This window comes from Sabethes cyaneus, chromosome 1, assembly GCF_943734655.1.
Source record: "Sabethes cyaneus chromosome 1, idSabCyanKW18_F2, whole genome shotgun sequence".
Classification (NCBI taxonomy): domain Eukaryota; kingdom Metazoa; phylum Arthropoda; class Insecta; order Diptera; family Culicidae; genus Sabethes; species Sabethes cyaneus.
Genome location: NC_071353.1, coordinates 170235842 through 170256610, shown reverse-complemented (window position 1 = coordinate 170256610; position 20769 = coordinate 170235842). Strand labels below are relative to the sequence as shown.

The 20769-nt window shown below is 37.2% G+C and overlaps 1 protein-coding gene across 1 annotated transcript in view; it reads right to left on the bottom strand.

Moving 5' to 3' along the window:
• The window catches only part of LOC128742579 (zinc finger X-linked protein ZXDB), a 33325-nt gene that overhangs the window by 6402 nt on the left and 6154 nt on the right, over window positions 1-20769 (bottom strand). Inside the window, exon 2 of the mRNA XM_053838985.1 lies at window positions 4163-4452. Within this exon, the coding sequence (XP_053694960.1) occupies window positions 4163-4445 (283 nt within the window). The 5' untranslated portion in view covers window positions 4446-4452. The remainder of the gene's footprint in view (window positions 1-4162; window positions 4453-20769) is intronic.

The following is a 20769-nucleotide window of genomic DNA, read 5'->3' as shown; positions in this document are numbered from 1 at the left end:
GTTGCTGCTACTTGTCTCTGTTGCCACCACTGCAGTGTAGTGTTACGTGGCAAAATTAGTTCGAAATGTAGTTAACTTAGTGCCACTGCCGCACAGTCAGTGGGACCATTCTGGAAAAAGGCGGTCAAAAGTCTTTTCTCGCTTTTCCTGATGTTTTCGAGCTTAGGTGTCAAGAAAAGTTTCATAAAAAGTATTCTGCATCTAAGGACATTTTCATATAATTAGATATTAAGGGGATAACAAATTTGAAAAAATTAATTTTTTATAGGAACTAGATAGAATTTCATTAAACTTTGCCGAAGATACTAAGTATCTGTATCATATGGTTTGCGAGATATAATTGACTTTCTGTCGTGACCCCCTTAAAATCAGTTTTTTAAACTGTTTGTACACGAAACCTCATCTAACAGGTTCGACATGTTCTACAAACTTTTTGATACTATCAAAATACGTAACTTTCTAGAAGGTGTAAATATCATATGTTGCTTTATTTGCTTTAAAAATTGATTTGAAGCATAAATTTTATCATTTTTCCAAGTAATTTTTTCCGTAAATAGGTACCTACTGGCAGCTAAAGTTAGTGTCCTCAAGAGCTAGCGCTCCTGACGGGGGTCAATTTAGACAACCGTACGCTACGGTGCTGCCAATATGTACGATAAAATTTGGTGCGCATATACTGCACAACTACGGAAACTAATGAAAATTCATTATTAATTCTATTTTTTAAGCCTTAACTTTTCTGCTCACGAATATATATTTTTACCAGAGCAAGCTTTAAGCTTTATCCAGCTTCTTGCGAACCATAATGGCGGACGGCATAATTGCGTATTGCGTATGAACCATAGAGGACTAGTTTCATTCAAAATTCTTGCATACTCCATCCATTTCTGTCCCGTGAAAAAATATTTGGTTTGACATAATGAACATCCTCACCGACTTTTCTAAAAGTATCTTGTGGTATCTGGCATTATGGCCTCTAATTCTTCAGAACGAGAAAATAACATGACCCCTTTTTGGTTCGGTTGCCGTTTTGTTAACGTGAATCAATTTCTGATTATACTAGAGCCTGATTAATCTGGTCACATAATGTTTGCCAAAAAAAGATTTGCTGGCTGTTGAATCTGAGATTTATGCATTTTCCTGTGTGAATGAGTTCAACTGATAGCAAATCCTTTTTTTTACAAAACTTAAGTGTCCGGATTTTGTCGCAAACACACCATAAACTATGCTGATAGCTTCTAGATAATCAAAAAATAATTAACGCTGACAAAATAGTAACTGAACTAAACAGTGATTATCAGGTACGGACTGCTGCTTTTAATCAGTTCTAAAGAATTGGAGCCCAGAATATTAGAAATCACAAGATACATCTGATGAAATTTGGTGAGATTATTGATAGTATTAAATCAAAATAATGAAAGAATTTTTTTTATATAATTGTGAATATATTTTTTCTTATTCATAAATTACCGTTATCGGTAAAAGTAAGGAATCTAATAATTGACAGGTTTATAATATACGTCACATTAAAAATCTGTTTATAGACAGATTCTGACAAAAATTGCCAGTATTCCTGAACGTATTTTTTACGTATTAACAGCAAAATGCCAGATATATGGATGCACCATGGATAACGAGTTTATCCATGCACGCTTATAGTTTGCTTCAAAAAATGGATTTATACTGAATATTCCGACGCGCAAAGGCACAATAAGCAACTCAGACAAAAATAGTTTTAATTTTTTTTGAAACGGTGGTTCTACAATTGATGGAGGGACGGTAGGGGAGAGTAGTGAAAATTTTTGGTGTGATGGGGAAAGAGCGGGAAGGTTAGGGAGGGGGGGGGGGGGATTATTGGTAGCTACGCTTAACAAGGAGTCGTTATGACTCCTACCTTTTGTCCAATGTTGGAAGGTGCATGGGTCGAACTAAGCTATAATCTAAGATTATAACCGGATTTGAACCTTTGGATTTGATTTCTTTGTATGTAGCCGAAAAATGATACTTTTTTGTTCCACCGACCTTGCGAATGATATGTACCTACGCTTTTTCAAGACTCTACAAACGATTAAGAACAACTTTCGTCGTTCAGAATTAAATACAAAATTTTACCTTGGAAGTTTTCTTAAAGATTATTTTGTAATAGTTAAAAAAATCGTAAGTTTTGTTTAGTTTTTTGCTAATATGTGTTATCAAATATGTCTAAGTTTATATGTAAAAGTAACTGTTAACTTAGAAAAAGATGAGCCACCTAATTCTTGTAAAAACTGGTAAAAACTTGTGTTTATTTTGTAAGACAAACTTAAAAGTGTAACTGTTATTCGTTTATAGAGCCTTGAAATAGCATACAAATGTTTGGAAACGTAGGTAGAAGGGAAGTGATTCCGTTTTTCTGTTGCCTTTACGACTGCTAAGCCGAAAAAACTCCAATGACTTCTTTTTCGTAATATTTTACATCCGAAATTTTTTATTTGATCCATAGGGTTAAACTTTTTGAGTTATTTCGTATTTTGTTCATTTTAAATGTAGATCTCTTTTTAAAAAGTTCTTAACTTTCGAATTACTAAACTGATTTGAAAGATTTTGCTACCAAATGAAAAGTTTGTTAATATGTATTTCAAAATTTTAAGTTTATACAATTACAAAAAAAATCAAACTTCAAGCCAATATTTTTTTCTGAAAAGAAGGAGATTGTCCTCTGTTGTGAAACGGCTGCGGTTATGAAACACCCATCGTTTTTGACGTGTTTATTAAACTAGCACTACCAAATTACTACCAACGGCTCATCTCATTGTACTTTACCTTTTGGGCAAACAACAATCAAAATGCAGCTTGTAGAATATTTTGTAGGAAATGTGCTCGAAAAGTTTTTTAGTTTTTTAGAATATTTTGGCATTGATTTGTTTGTCTATCAAATAAAATAGAAAAATGCAGTAAAATGCATATAACCTTAGTTTTGGACTTCTATTTCATTTCACAGACAAATTTTAGGTTAAATAATTTACACAAAAATTATTACCTAAATTTTTACAAACTCGTCGTTCGCCCCTGTTGTGAAACAGTGAAGATCTCCGGTTATGAAAAATTCAGAAAAACGATTATTTAATAATTTAATGATCACAAACCTTTTCAACACAATTTTCAGGTACATGAGAGCCAAATCCGCATATTTGAGATCTCAAACTTCCTGTTTTTAGATACATTGATTACAATTTAGATTTAGATGATTAAATTAAGAAACTAATAAATTATTTTGCATTTAAGGTGTTTTCTGTTAATAAATGAATGTAATACTTTATTTTCATTTCATATTTCTTTATTTTCTTCTTTATTTTTATTTTCTTTTATGGATTTTTCGAAGTGTTTCATAACCGGGAACACTTTGTTTTTGGTCAAAAAATTCTATGTCTCCCAATTTCGCTATAACTTTTTGTGTCAAGCAAAAAATATATGCTGTCTTTAGCAAAAACATACGTAAGTTTTCAATTTTTCAAATGCTTCAAAAAGATGTGAAATTAAATAATCCGTTCAAAAGCTATGACCAAAAAACAAAACCTGTTTCATAACCGGGGACATTCCCCTACATTAATATATTTTTCATTCACTACCAAAATCATTATAATTGGTAAGTCGGTTCAAAAGACATGAATTTTTAAACAATGAAAGGTTGGAAAAAATGATTATTCGTGATTATCTTAGTAGAAATATTACATATTTGAATTTATTACGATTTATGGATCTTCAAAAAAAATTCGAAAAATCAAAAAACCATTGGTAGCTTTTATGTAAAAGCCACATATAACTGCGAGAAGGAAGGAAGGCCATAACTCGAGTTGATTTTTCTCCGTACCCATGGGAACCATTCGGTCGGTCCCACGTGGAACTTTGAACACCGAACTCAAAATTAGGCAGCCTTTGAGGCGTCGGCATGGCCTTCTAAGCATAATTGAGGTGATTGTCAAGCAATTGTTAACACTTCTATACTGACCTACACACGCTAGTTAAAGATTGATTTTTGCAATTCTGTTTTGTGAGAACCTCCATCAAGCCTGTCGTTTAGTAAAAATAAGAGTAATTTATTAGTGAAAATATTAAATCATTGACATCAAAGAAGGGGAAGGTGGGGTAAAACCAAGTAGAGCAATAAACGTTCTCGCCTTACCGGTGTGCAGCCGGGTGTGCTGCTGGACGTGCGACAGCTGCTTGAACTTGCGATCACAGTAGGAACATTTGTACGGTTTCTCGCCGGTGTGAACCCGGATGTGCTGCACCAGCTGGTGATTGGAGGAGAAACTCTTCAGACACTGCTGGCACTGGTGCGGTTTGTTCTCGGGTGGGGCCAACTGGGGCAGCAGGTTCTGCACCGACAGGATATCACCGGTGCAGTTGAGCTCGGCGGCCGCCCCCGGGACGGCGCACAGGTCCCGTACGTGCTGGATCTGCATTCTGACTCTGGAACGGAACCGGGAACGAAAACACACAATCCCCGAAAGGACGATGATTAATACTGCCGGGTGGTGGGTGGCGGCGGGCGAAATTACCGCCCGCCTTGGATTATATAGCTAGCAAGTAAACATATATAGTCTAATAATAATAGGTTTAGATTATGTTTGCATTTTTTTTTCGTTCGCATCGATGTACGACATAATAATATATCAGATGTAACACATAAAGATTTTTGCAATTGCCGTTTTGAGCCTGCCCGATCAGGTGTTGTTTAAAACTTTCGACCGCCCTTTTTCGCTAGTAGTTTGCATTAGTGGTGGTGGTGGTGGTGGTAACGTTAGCAGTACTAGTGCTGGTGGTGGTGGTGGTGGTAATGGTGGTAATAGTAACAGTAACGGCGATGGTAATGCTGCGCGGAAACTTTTCGCGACTGTGATTTGTTTAAAAACCACCCGTAATTAGATAATTAGAAGCGCGTTCGTTGTTTAATGAAAACTTTCACCGAAGCTCTGCCGCGAAACGCACTTCGGCCCAGACCAGACCAGCATCCCAGGAAGAATCGCAGCATCCGCCCTCCCCCATTACTCCCGCCCGATGCAAAGTTCACAGGAACAGTGTTTAATAACAGAAGAAATTTCCAATTTCGCCTAGGTGAACCACCCCGCAGAACATAAATCTCAGCCAACGGAACGCCATAAAAAGAAACAGTCATCCGAAGAAAATGTTTAAAACAACTGGCCTCCTCCCTTCGGAAAGGAAATAGATCACAGAAAGGGAAAAGTGCCAAGTCACAGAACTCTCGCCCGAAAGAAGGAAAATATGTTCAGTAAGTCGAAAAGGGGGTTTTGAATTTTTATTAAACAACTAACACCTCACGGACGACGCAGGAGAACAAACGAAGACTTGCTTCGTGCAATCTGCCGGTTTGCGGTGGGAAAACACGATGGGTTCAGGGTGGGTAATAAGAAAAACCGGAGTGGTGGTTTTTCTGGCCTAGCAACGGGCGGCGGCAGGGGGTTTGATAAGATTATTCTCTCTCTCTGTCGCTCGTTCTTTCTCGCCACCCCATTTCTTGCTTCATCGTCATCGCCGTCTTCGTCGTTTTCGTCGTCGTGCGTGTGCTGAGAACGACCATCAGGACAATGATGACGATGACGACGTCGACAAGGATGACGACGGTGGCGGTCGGTGGGAGAAAGTTTTGTGCCGAGCAAAAGGGATTCACCGAAAAGCGGACGAATGGTTTTTCGTACAGGGCAACGGCGGATGGATTGAAGATGAATTGGAACTCGTGTATTGATGGAAACCCCCGGGTAGTTGTTAAGAAACTGGTTCGATTGCTGATGAACAGCAGCCCCGATTGAGTGCACACTCCTATTATCAGGATGAGGAAACCATAACAAAAGTCAGTTTAAGTAGGAGGAATAATCAACAAAATTATGGTCCGATAGTTGTGTTAGGATTTGTATAATTTAGAGAGTATATATGTTGAAGATTGTGAGAAAGGTGAATAAGCATAGCTTTCTATCAAACAAGCAAATACATAATAGAATATGCAATCGGAACTTAGGATTGAAACTAAAACTTTGTTCGTATCATTTTTGAAATTATTTTAAAAGAAACATAAGCAAGGAGAAATTAAGCATCACAATTTCTATTCCCACAGTCCTGACTTTTCTTGCAGACTAATCTTGGACGTTATATATTATCAATTTTTGATATTGGCAACCCTGTTTAATACCATCGTTTTGTTGCAATTTATATTAAAACATGAATGAAATCAAATCAAAATAAACCAAATGCTCTAAAAATGAATATTTATTAAAATTGGGATGAAGTCAAGTGAAGATAAATATAAAATTGAATTTAATAAATCTGAATAGAAATTGATTCGGAATAAATTTGCTTTGAGACAACATTTTTCGTAATATTAAAACACAAGCATAGATAATAAGACAAACTAGAATAAAAATGATTAACTTGAAGTAAAAAGTGACTTTTTAGCGTGGGCCCCTTCACATTCGTCCTGTATACTGAATTCCGTATTTACCAACAATGAAGCCTATTGTCCACTGCATGTTATAAGAATGGTGCTGATTCGAGGTGCGTAATGATGCCTCTTCCTCGCTCTAGAATACTGATCAAAAATGCTGGTCGTTGTGATAATGTCAAACAGTAAAAATAAACTTACGCAAGGTTTAATCGAAACGTGGCCATCTCACGCGTGGAATGGAGATGACTAGAAGCAACGCAAAACAAAGGCAAAGCTTTTATACACATGGTAAATGATTGTCTTAAAATAAGATGTTAGGTGCCGGTGGAATTAATAGTCTGTTTTTCCAGAATATAAATGGCCGCCACGTAACTATCAATGGAGCCCGCTTGAGGCCGATGATTTGGGACCCTTTTTGATCAAAATACAATCATTGGGCCTAATCGATGGGTAATTTTAATGACGCCATTATATGCAGCACCGTAGCGGGCAGTTAGCCAGACTGGGCCTCGCCAAGGGCACTAGCACTAGGGGACGCCAAAAATGGCCTCAACCTCAGTAAGGTACTCTCGAGTGAAGGGCAGCACTGGATATAAGGCATTAGACGAATCTTGTATGACAGTCTAATGGTAAAAAATATTAAACTTCGAAGGAACATTGATTTAAGAAACAAGGATGTGTTAAATCGGGTGCTACGATCCTGTTGACTCTAACAGCCTCTCCCAGCTAAGATTTGAACATACGACGACTGGCTTAGTAGACTAGCGTCTTACCTCGAGACCAACTGGGAGGTAAAAGTTAATAATCGTTTACTATATATTAAAATATAACTTTTTTGTGTAAGGAAATATAGACATAGTTTCTTCGGCAAAGTTGTAAATATTGTAAAAACAAGCAAAGCTGCTTTTTTGCTGAAAAAGTAAAATTTCTATCTTTATCGAGTGCTGAACTATAGGACATATTCTAAGAAATTTCTTTAAACATTGGTTTTTCATACATAGCTTTTGTTAGTTACATTTTACAAGAATACAATGTTCTAGGAAATTATCGAAGCTCTTAAAACACACATTATTGCAGAAGACCGAAAATCTTTTGGACCTTTACTTGCTGAGTTATCGCATATTCAAACTTTAAATTTCCATAGCTTTACGAGCCCATGGGGTAAAATGGGGCAAGCGGATTTATGAAATCAACGCTTCATCTTAAAGCTTATGTCGAGTACTATAAACTTGTGCAGGTTCTGATTGTCCTTAGCCACCCAAATGAAAGTACGGTAAGCATACATTTTATATGTTTCGCGTTCGCTAAAGGTTGGATACACGTACATATTTTTATGTTAGTAAATAGACACATGGTTTCTTCGGCAAAGTTGTGGAAAACATAAAGATAAACAATTTTGCTAAGGAAATGACAATTCTATCTCTATCTTGTGCAGAGCTATAGAGCATTTTTTATGGAAATTATTTGAAAATTAGTTTTTCATATTTAGCGTATGTTGGTTGCATTTTACAAGAGTAGGGGAGTGTCGTCGTGGTTGGGCCACGTTTTGGAATTCGCCCATAACTTTCGTTTCAAAAGGAATTTTGAAAATCTAAATACATCGTTGCAAAGGTCTAAGAATAAGATATATTTCCGGAAAGTTTTGAGCTGATTGCTTGAAAAATAAAAAAGTTATAGGCATTTACGTGAAGACAAAAAATGTTGTCAACGTCGGGCCATGTTGTACAGCTTGGACCACCGCAAAGACATACGTATTGAAATCTATATAGAGACTTGAAAAGAAAGAATTCCGTGAACAACGGCTCATATAGGTATAAATACCCTATTTTTAACTGCATTTTTGCGAAATTTTGGCGATCTTGTAAAATAAATATTGCTACAATCGCCTTTTCCGAAGTGTACAATTACAACGAAAAAAACAACAAAAATCTAGATTTTTATCGCATTAATTTTGCTTTATTTCATCACATTTTACATGACTGACATACTCTAGCGATTATTGCGCTTCTGCGCTTAAAATTATGATGGCCCAACCATGACTACTCAAGTGGCCCGACCTTTACAAATAGCGCTTTTGTAACATTTCACCTTACCTTCCCAAACACCTTACTGGAGGGGATTTTTCTATAGTCTTCGTGTGCAGCACAAAACACTTCATACACTTTCAAAATTTATCTCGATAATTGCATTCCATGAATCATTTCTTGAAGAAAAGTTCATTGCGCGTGGAAAACTTTTTTTGGAAGATTTAGTCACTGAATTCAGTACGGGTGTTTTGAATACACGATTGAAACTCACAATATTGTGAAAAGTTAGCTATCACAGTAAGAAGTTTTACAATGATTGTATCATAGATAACATGAGTTACTAAAACTGTAAAATCGTGATGGCCCGACCATAACAGTGGCCCGACGATAACGACAATACCCTACCGATATATCTCTTAAAAATAGCACTAGATGCACGAAACCAGCAAATGCGTACTATTTTGGAGGCGATATACGTACTGCAGATTATTCGTAGACAATTTACATTCATACTTATATGAAAATGTACCGATATATATCTTGAAAAATCGCATCTTGAAAATCGTATGTAATTCAGTCGTCATCATTTTGTACGATTGAATATAAACTAGGGTGCGAATTATTAAGCTTTGTGTACGATTTCGATTTTGTTTAAAGACATTTAAGGTGATTTTCATATATTGATATACGATTTGTGGTTTGCTGGGCGGGCTTCTCCTCCTGAATTATCTATGAAAATTCATAAAATATTTTTTACAGAATTATGCCAAAAAGTCGTTATGCCAAACGGTCCCTTATGTTGCCAAAAGAATGTATGTTATGGTTATGTGACTGGTCCGATTCGCATTGTATTGACGGAGTGATGATTGGCTCAACTGCGTATTCATAGCAAAGTGAAGTTTTGTGAATTATGCCAAACGTCCATTATGCCTAATGTCCCTAGGCCTAACGTCGCGCACTAACACTAGAAACATAAGTCTGCTCTTAAGAGTGTAACCAAATTTCGACAAGATATGAACAGATCATGAGAAAATGTTGTACCGTGAACGTACCATATTCTGCGCAGTTAAGAGATTTTTATGATTCTTCCGCTATTCTAAGTATTCTAGATTTGAATTTACAACGTGAATAGCAGCAACGTGTAGTGCTACGGTCTATAGTATCTGGTAAAAAATATAGGATGTATAAGTCGACCAACAATTGAGTACATTTTTCGTTTTGTAAACTTATCCACGGTGCCTAATTCTGCGCACTTTCTTGCCCATGCTCCTAATTCTGCGCATGTTTGCTCTTAATTCTGCGCACCCAAAAAGTGAAAATAAATACTCCTGCCATGCTGTTTATGTCTTTATACGCTGAAACCACACCTATAAATCCTGCATTAGCCATTACCAGAATTAAATCCATGATCCGGCCTTCCTGCGCTGTCCGAGTGGCAAAGGAATATTGTTATCATTTTGATTGCCTCGTTTTAAATATTTTATTCTCGATAACGTGAATGGTTAATTAATTCGGGTTTTCTGCATACTGAACATTACACTGTAGACTAATACTAAAAATTGTGTTTTCATGCAAAAACCACTTCCCCACTCTCTGACAGCCCCATGAGGTTGGACATTAAAAAAATAGAAGACATGGTTTCATAAATTGGCGCTCGTAGGTTCGGACCCCGAGACACAGCACAGGATTCCAATCAATGCAAGATAAACATTCTACTTGAATTTTCAAGCCTCTATAACTCAACCATTTGGGTGAGGTTGCGTATTCTTTCGCGATTTCTTCGTAGGATCCATTACTGCGCAGAATTTGGAACATGAATAAAAAATCTGTGCCTAAATCTGCGCATTATTGCATCGCATTTTTTTTAAGGAAAGCAATGCATGCAATCACTCTTTTTGTCTAAAACATGACTAAAACTAATTATTCTTTCTAATTATGCAGGGTAATTTGATCATTGCAAAGAATTTCGATCATAAATTTGTTAATTTTCTAAAAGGACAATCTTAGCGTTGGTGCTAACGACGATGTTTTCTGCCATATGAAATACTTTTAGTTTCACGTTAAATTATTTCGCTCTCAAATATTATGATCCATTTGTGAATAATGGCGTAATATTCAACAGACATTTATAAAAAAAATAACGCAATGATTATAGTTATGCACAATGTTAAAAAATACTTATATAAACAAAAATGCGCAGAATTAGGAGCTGCGCAGTATTAGGGGCGGTCACGGTACTAAACATCGTTGACATATTGAAAAGAAAATATGAAAAAAATGATAAACTAATACATATTAATAATTGAGTACGTTCGAAAAAAATTTTTCTCAAAAATTTGATATCACAACTTTCTAAAATTTTGTAAAAAAGGAATTATCCAGGGAAACTTTTAAAGGATTTGGTTGAAATGGTTTCGACACTAATTTCTTTGAGAAAAGTATGAAAGTCTGTGCCTAGGGCACAGATAACAATAACTTTTTTTTTTGTTTTTTTTTGTTTTTGTTCCCCAGGAAGCTCTTTTTGTTTCTTTCAGCAGCAGCGCGTACTTAAAGTTCGCAATTCGAACTTCATCAAGTGTGCTGCTATATTTAACAGGGAAGCTGCCCCTTTTTGAATATTATCTTCCGAATATCTTCGAGATATAGCCTTGGGTAGGATTTATAAATTGTGTATTACGAAGCCGGTATCACTGGTTCGAAAAAGACCGACGATTCTATGTCCGAGACCGCGACGGCTTTCTTGCCTTCTTTAATCACGATCTTAAAATCCTGGAATATTACAGGAGCGCGACTAATTGAAACTGGTATGCAGTTGACGAAATCAGCTTACTTAAGGAGCTTGCTTACAACTATGGTTGAGCCGAAAAAAGAAGTAACTATTCTGGCTTACCATTTACAACAGTGATTTGCATTCATCAATTTCCATGAAATTGTTGATAGCATCATCCTTTGTGATAGATTGATTTGAAGTATATTCACCAATTACAACTAACTCGCAAATTAAAATAATAATTAGCTGACGTCCTCTGCATCTTACTAGTTCCTTTCGATACTCTAGTTTACAGCTATGTGCAAATATGACAGAAATACAATGGAAACTATATTAAGAACCAACTACCCTACTAGCACAGTTATTACAAACCAGTTGTGGCAACCGATTTAATACTAATTTCAGTCATAAATAAGTTTCTGCAACCATAAGTGCGAAAAGTATGCTGCTTGGGTACTATCACGGATAAAACAGTCGCTGATTTTTCTCGCTTTGTGAATTGCTGCGTCGCGTCACATGCAAAAATATCAGGTCTAGATAGAGCAACATGTGAAAAGGGCCTAGGTGCAAATGGGAGATTCTCTTCGCATCTCCTCTCTTTTGCTTATTACAGCTATGCAAATGCACTTGATAGAATAAATTATGCATGAAAAGGTTGCTGGCATTATTAGCTAGCTTACGGTTAAGAAAAATTGCATTGAAATGCATCTATGCCGCCGTGGCAAACGTAAGAGAGGAGACACAAAGAGAGTCTCTAATTTGCACATAGGCCCTTTTCACATGTTGCGCGTCCTCCGTCCTGCCTCCGCGCAAGACAACAGTTCCGAACAAATTCTTGCAGTATATGGATGCAGGCTGCCATAAGAAAAGGATGACCGCTCACTTTTCTATGGCGTTTAGACGCGAGGTGACGCGCGGCTTACAGCTAGAGAAAGTTTATTCAAAAATTTTGTGGTAAGCGAATTTAGAATAGGCCTAATGGACGATAGGCATAAACATAATGAAGGCTAGGCATAATTAACAAGACTTCGCTTACCTATAAATAGGCACTTGGGTTAATTACCGTACTGACGCAAAGCAATAAGAAAGGCGCTAAATTAGCATAAAGTTACTTGGCATAATGCTGTTTAACATTAGCCCGTTTGACCCAAAAACATTAGCATAAATATAAAAAATCATTTATAAATTTTATTACATTTCATAGGTGATTCAGAGTGATACCACCGCTGGCCGCGAGCCCTGCCGGTGAACGTCGTCGGAAGCCCCCCGACAGAAATCACATCTGTCTAGTTTTATTCGTATACAGTTTTCCTTAGTCCTCGTGTTGATTTACTCAATATGCCCCGCGAAGTCGCCTGCTGTCTTTTTAAACTGAGTCGATTGGGACTCTTGCAAGCTAACGACAAATAGTTGATGCAAAACATGCCTAACGTCCATTATGACTATCATCCGTATGCCTAATGTTCGAATCCCTATTGGGGTACACTTCTCGGAAATATAGCGACAACATGCATAGTTCTCTATTCATGCTCAAAAAGCTGCAAGACGACGCGAGTTAATCCATTTCATATCAATGAATGAAAATGGATATTTTTGCAATCATCCGTTTCCCTCTTGCCAAAAATCTGTTTCCTTTCAGGTGAAAACAAAACACCATGCGTCTCCATTGGTTTGTCGCAACTTTCTTTAAAAGGTTTGCTTAAAAAGCAATATTTCTTTAAAATGTTGAATCTAAAAAACGTAAAATTTTACATTTTTAAATTTTTGATAGCAAAGCAAAGCCTTGGTACAATATTTGGTGCGGACAATTTCGGCACTAGTGCTACGATTATTTTGACTTGTACCGCTCCTGCCAGTCGAGATTCGAATATACGACGACTGACTTGTTAGACCAGCGCCGTACCTCGAGACCAACTGGGAAGCCAATAAATCTTGATTTATTATGTCAAAAAAATCTCAGTTTTCTATAAGTAAAATGTAAATTAAAGAGTTCTTTAGGCCTGGGAAAGTCACTATGAAATCACAGATAATCAAATAATCAAGTTTTAATAGTTTTGAATTTATAAAAAAAATCAGCGTCAACAAAATAATTTCCTACAAATTCTCATTAAAACTCGTTTCATTTGATACCAATATTATTGAAATCAATTTGGTGATTCAAAGATTATGATTTAAAAAAAATGTCTGAAGATCCTGAATGGCTAACAATAAATTACAGGGCTATAATTTTCATAAAAATCAACAAATTCACATGAATTGAACCAAATCGAAGATCTTTTAATTGACTTCCTATACAAAAATACCGTTCATTATCCGTTCATCATCCGTTTAATACATGGCGGGATAGTCAAAGCTTATCTTTAATATAGTGAATGTTTTGCTACAGTTTCTTGAAACAGTAGCGGCTTTTTCAAACCAAATAGGTAAGATCCGGCATGTTAAACGAAATAGCACCCTCCCTAACAGCTTCGGAGAAATCGGCATTATTACGTCCTTCATGAAAGATCAAATTTAAATAGATCAAATAAAGCATTTACAGAATTTGGGAGTTGACTGCTGGGGCATCATGTCACTGACGTAGATTGAGCGATATATTCTGGTGACAGCGGTGGGATTAGCTAGCAGCGCAATGTTCTAAGAGCTTAAGCTACAGCTGCTCATTAGAGCAGTTGGGGTACATCAATATTCAAATATTAAAAATAGGAACAAATATTCAAAATTTATGCTTTCTATTCTGCAAATTTCTTGTTTAAAATCAAAACAGTAATTGAGGATTTTTTTAATTTTTAGTGTGAGTCAAGAAAAATGTTGTATAAAATAAACTGAACTGTTGCTAAGACCAAAAAATTTAACAAAACAATAACACTTTCAAATCAAATTTAATGTTGAAATATGCGCAAAATATATACTGTGTAAAGGATAAAGTAATAGAACTTTGTAAAATGTCATACATATCCAATAAAAATTTTATAATATAATGGGTTTATTATTCCGTCTGTGATGAAAACCCCAGCACCATCGTGGCAATTAGCAAATGAACCGTAGTTTCAGCCATTTGCCGTCAGATGCATCTGAATATTGTGTGCAAGTTCGGTTCAGTAAAATACTTGTAAAAAAATCAAACTATCAAGACTTGCAGCATATCTCTACTATATTGAAAATATTGCAGTATTGTTAGTTCAGTTAGTTTCCTGGTAAATTAATTACCATATTCTAGTTGCTTGAACACTATTTCATAGTCAGGGCATAGTCCTTTCAAGGGTGTCTCACATTTAATCAACATCTTTCGCCCAACAAATGCCACAATAGTGAAAGTTCTAGTTCCGTCAACCATGTTTAAATTAGCAAACAAACAAGCCTTAACTAACCATTAACAAACATTGAAAGTCACACAAATGTCCATTTTCAAGCTAAGTTTGGGTGAGAAATGGAAGAAAATGCAGTTTCACAAGGCAACCATTATTATGTTTCCAAACACCCTCACTGTTACGTACAATGCGTAAAATACTTGCGCACCACCAGATTTCACTTAAAACCAATGCTTTAATCCTCCCTTATTTTTTAATCGGGAAACTAATCAAAGAATCGGAGAACCACCCTACCGTGCACTCTACCAATAGTCCACACTTGATTTGATTTTGAGAGAACCACGCTACAACGAAGTTTGAAGCCTACTTCGACCAATGGGGATCCAGTCACTAACACCGTCACGAGTTGAACACCCGACACAATTTGACCATTCAACGAAAAATTTACCACTTAAATCGCGATCTAATCAACCCACGGACTAACCTCGTTTATTTTTCTTTATATTGTTTTTTTAAACAAATTTTCCCTACTCCCCTAAAACAAACAAGGGCTCAGCCGATTTTTGCTCGGGTAGCTAGCTAGCTATCGTCTAGCTTGGTTCTTGTTGTTGTTGTTGTTGGTTGTTGTGGTTGTTCATTTTCCTCACCTCGACAGCGTTCGATTGCTTGTTTGGCCGTAGTAGCGGTAGTCGTGGTAGTACTAGTAGTAGTAGTAGTAGTAGTAGCGGTAGGGTACTGAAAACTGCAGAAATACTAGCAAACATTGGGCCCCTTGCTGGGGTCCGAGTCTTCATCAAATGCCGTAGGTGAAACACAAAAATCATATCCCACTTTTGGCCGATATATTGATGGATGCTGTTTGGCACTTTTGCTCTCGCGTTCTCTTTCGCGCGCTCTCTCGCTCTTACTCGCTCTCTTTCTACGCTAAGGATAAGTTTTGTTCGGTTTGGTTGGTTTGTTCGATTTGTTCGTGTTTAGGAATTTTTGGACCCCTCTAGAAGAAAGGTGGTTTTGTGTTGTCTTAATTTTAGTTTTTTTTTTGTTTGTTTGTTTTTAACTAGCTTTGGTTGTTTGTATTTGGCGTTTCTTGGTTGTTGTTTTTTTGGACCTGCTGGAATCTTATCTACACTACCTCTGGGAGATTTGAGACTTTAAAATTGATTCAATCGAAAACATTTTGCTCTTTTTGCTCAATTATCACACAATTCACATCGAACGAGTGAAGCACTGTTTGATTTTTCTCTCTTTCTCTTTCGTTTTTCTGAATTTTCTCGGGTTCGGTTTCGAGTGGAGACGCACGGTGGTCGTTTCGAGCGAATGGAAAAATTTTGAATTTTAACAACTTATTTTTTCTGGTTTCTGGAAAGCACTTTTTCTTATATTGCACTGTATTTTGTTTTTACTAACTGACTCTAGCTGGTGCCGAAATGTGAAGGAGTTTTCCACCTTTTTGGTTTGGGAAATCCCTCACGGAAAGCCAAAATTGAAGGAAAAACTAAAAGAAACGGAGAGGCCGAACTGTACGAGGTTTTTTTTGCAGTGATTTTTCTGCCCTAACGAGGTGGGTCCCCTCCTGTGGAAAAGGGACCTTAGGGGTTCGCGCGGACCAGAACTTATACTGTACGCACTTTTCTTCCACGAAAGTCGGCGAAGAAATGACGGTGCCGCGCGTAAGGATGAAGCCTTCAGCCACGCTAGCGCCTAGCTCCGGGTGCGTGAAAAGAAATTCATGCATGTGACGAAAGTTGTTTAATAACTGCATCGCAATTTTACAACAAGTTAACTGCTGGGAGGCGGCGAGATGATGGATCGTGCTATCGCAGTCGCACGCGGTACACTCACACATACCGTCCGCCACCGTCCGGGCCGGGGTGGCCAACCGAACGTGCGATGGGTGGGTGGCGCGAGACGTTCCGGTAAGAAAATCAGCGAAGGAGTTGCACACCGAACGACCGACCGACCGACCGACCGCTTGCTTACGCTCACATGCACAGCCCGTGCGAAGGAGCGGAAGAAAACACACGATGGAAAGGGTGCCACCGGATGGTGGCGAGATAGGACGGATCGGACAAGGGATGTTGCAGTGGACAGCCGTGCGCGGCTCTTGGGTTTCCCCTGGTCGAGGAGCGTAAGAAGGATCTTCTGGGAAGAGTTGCCAGAAATGACGGGAGGGCGATAATTCTATTTTTTACACTCATATATTTTTCATTTGTTTGGTGCAAAGTGTGAATTATTTGTTCAATTATATACTTGCGAACCATATTCCATTGCCTTCCTTAAACATAAATACACCAAACGCCTTCGAAATAGGTTTAAAAATGAACAACTTGTTTTGTTCGAATTTTTTTAGATACGTAAAAGATTTAAGGCTATAAAAGCAGTAAAAGGAATAGGAATTCAGTAGGAATACATCATTATACGCTAAATGAGACAGTAACCAGAATTGAGAAATTCATAGCAGCAAAAAACGCAATGAGATTTCAAACACATGAAATTTCAACCTTGATCACAAGCGCAAAACTCACAAATGAATTTCTCTCGCTATAATACGCGATGTCTTTGTTGCTATGAGATGTAAACCAAGTTCAGCTGTGAGCATTTTGCTTAGTTCTTCCACAGCTGGCATTTCATACAACGAACCATAGAGAGAAAGAGAGAGTCTACCGTCAGAGAAAACATCAGCAGCGAAAAATGCCGCGCACATTCATGAATTAAGATGGCAAACATATTGACGGAATTTAAAATTTTCCTTCGCGAGAATCGACCTTTTATTAATTAGAAAGTAACCTAATAACAATTAGATAAACATGTAATTTAAATGTGTGTTTTAGTTTAACTTTGTAATTTATTTAAAGATTCGTCCTCTCACGCTCACTTTCAGTTAAAGTTGTAAAGTTGATAAAGTAGGTAACAGTTGAAGCAAAGCAGAATGTAATCAAGCGGGAAGAAATATGTGTAAGTTTTGTGCTTCTTGCTATGAAAACAGAAAAACTCACGCGTGATTTCTGATCTCGAACAGATCCGGCGAGAGATTGGACAGCTGCCGGAAACGATGGACTCTCGACAGAATTCTGCAAACTTGGTAAGGAATCACTTACAAAGGCACTCTATTGGATAATTTCCAAATGCCACACCTGAATGCCTAGCGTGTAAAGGGGGCAGAGGGAAAGGGTCAGCGTGAGTTGACGGCTTCCCGAGTAAAAATGTGGCATCAGTCAGTCAGTCGTGAGATGGTGAACAAACAGAATATCACATTGGCGATCTATTGCCAATATTTCGGGATGAATTTCGTGGTGAAATATGAGAAAAAGGGAAAATTTTATTTACAACGCAAATGAAATGGCACACAATACCGCATAACAATGGAACCGGAAATACAAATAAAGCCTCTTTTTAATAGTTTTTATTGCGGACATTAAAATTTTTAGGTATGCTTTTTGCAAAACTGACATAAATTTAAACTATATTCATATTTTTCTTTTTTTATGGAATGAAATTCGGCAATTCGTATTAAAGTTGAGCTGGCGAAAGGACCATGGCCGAAGTATATTGAAGTTGATCCGGCAAAAGGGCCGTGGCCTACACCTGTGAAGATTGAATCGAAATGCGTCCAAGGTCAGTGTTTTGAAACCGTTTAAACATTGATTAGGTAGAATATCATGACCATTGACTTCGGGAAGGTAAGATTGATAGACGTACAACATTAATGACAAGATATGGTGGATTAATTTTTGAATTGATTTCAACATTGGTTTCGTTGATAGGTCCATTAGCTGTGTTTGCCTGTCTATAAAATTTTATTGAACTCTGGGACTCTTCGACCCAAACTTATACGATAGTTTTGAAAAGAGCCCTGATGCAGGTCGGATTTGATAATTCCATTATCATGGATTGGAATATGGGAGGGAATATGGAGGGAGATTAGAACGATTAGTTTTCAGTATTGTTGTTGATGATATACAGTATTGTTCCATTTTTTCAAAATTCTTTGCTTTACAACGATAGTCTTTCATTTTTTTGACCCTTCCAATAAAACATAATCCATACTCAGGCCAACATAATCGATACTCAGATGCGCCGAACTCCGAATATGAATGGAACGATCCGATGCGACCACAGCTAAATTAAATGAATTGGTTCCGTACCACCCATTTACCCACCCATGGTACCAGAAGATTTCTGCAAAGTCATATACTGAAATGATCAGGAGAAACATTGTCGGTGATTTAAACGGTTCGGTACGACCATTGATAAGGAAAATGGTACGGTCATTCTTCGGTGAAGTATATGGTTTGGTACGACCATAGATTGATCAAATGGTTCGGTACGACCATTGGGGGATAAAATGATTCCGTGTGGCATTCAATTAAAATGGTTCGGTACGACTATGGAAAGGTGAAATGATAAGGTATGATCAGTGGTTGGAGAATTCACGAAAAAATGAACATTTGACCATTTATCGGCATTTGACTTTATCACGAGTATAGCTCATCATGAACATTGCAAGTTCGTTTTAAAATTGAATATTGAACTTTGAACGCGGCCGATTTAATGGATATAATATATCCGGGAATGCCAGAAAGTGTCCTAAATAGCATTATCGTGAATAAAGAATAGTTTGAAGTAGTGTTAGTGGCTTTGAAAGCAACAGAATGTTTGGTTTCGCACTTTTGCGTTGTATACGATATTCGTATTCAGCGATGCTATGAAGCGTGAATGTATACGGCTCATTCGATGTGGCGAATTGAACTATTCATTTTAGTCAATTCTCGTGATAGAGTTGCTTGCCAATGCTTGGTGTATATATTCAATTTGCGAATTCTCCAGCCTCTGGGTATGTCCAATAATAAAATGATTCGGTACGATCATTGTTGAATGAAGTGTATGGTTCGGTACGACCATAGTTAAATGAAAAGTTATGGATCGGTAAGATCATTGATGAATAAAATGGTTTCATTTGTAAATAAAGTGGTTTTGTACGATCATTATCGACAAGATGGCTTTATTTAGTATGAAGTAGTTACTAATTTACGCTATTGATTTATGTGAATTTTTGGCAGATAAAATGGTTAAATGGAGATTTTTAAAGCTGCATAGGATTTTGAAAGTCTGCCAATGTATTTAAGTGCAATTTATAATGAATAGCAAGGAACTATTTTTTTGCCGCATTCAGTATGTTAGGAATTAGGATGTAAACATGTACGGGTCGTCACCGATTGTCAACGGAGACTGCGATATTGAAAAGAGTGGCACTGAAAAAGTGAACAAGAATTAGACGAACTTCGGTAAAATCCTGCGGATCAAAAAAAAAAACACAATAACGCGTGACAGGCGTGTGGAAAAAAATTTACTAGACAAACTAGAAGGAAGGATAGAGTTTCACATTACTGGAAAGACAAAAACAACAGTTACGTGCAATCAAAGTTCCTCTCAAGCTTTTCATACGACCCAGCTAGCACCAAGTCGTACATCACTGCACGAGAATTATCGTAAATATCTATTAAAAAATTCGGAATCTTAACTAAAGCTTAATAAAGTCCGCCCAAATTGATTTTCAATCGTATATAATGATAACAACTGACACACATACGATTTTCAGTACCGAATTGTACAGTAGTACGAAGGGAGTTGCGCTTAATCAGATATTATCGTATATAACTACGATGAAATACGTCTAATTATTCAGCTTTATGTGGAGATATACATAGATCAACCCCGTGTTTTTGTCTTGACCTTGAAAGGAGGTCAGGTATAAATAATTAATATTTTTTGAAACGGTAGTTCTCTTACAATTGACGAAGGGTCGGCAGGGGAAAGTAATGAAATTTTAAAGTAGAGGAAGAGCGGAAAGGTGAGATAGAGAGGGGGGAGGTTATTAGTAGCTACGTTTAACAAGTAGTCGTTGTGACTCCTACGTTTTGTCCAATGCTGGAAGGTGCATGGGTCGGCTATAATCTCAGATTATAGCTTGGTTCGACCGTACTGGTCGTACCGAATCATTTTAATTGAATGCCATATAGAATCATTTTATTCACCAATGGTCGTACCGAACCATTTTATCAATCTATGGTTGTACCGAACCATATACTTAATTGAACAATGATCGTATCGAATCATTTTCCTTATCAATGGTCGTACCGAACCATTTAATGTATTTATGACTGAACCATATACTTTACCAACAATGATTGTAGCGAATCATTTCAGTTTATGACCATACAGAAC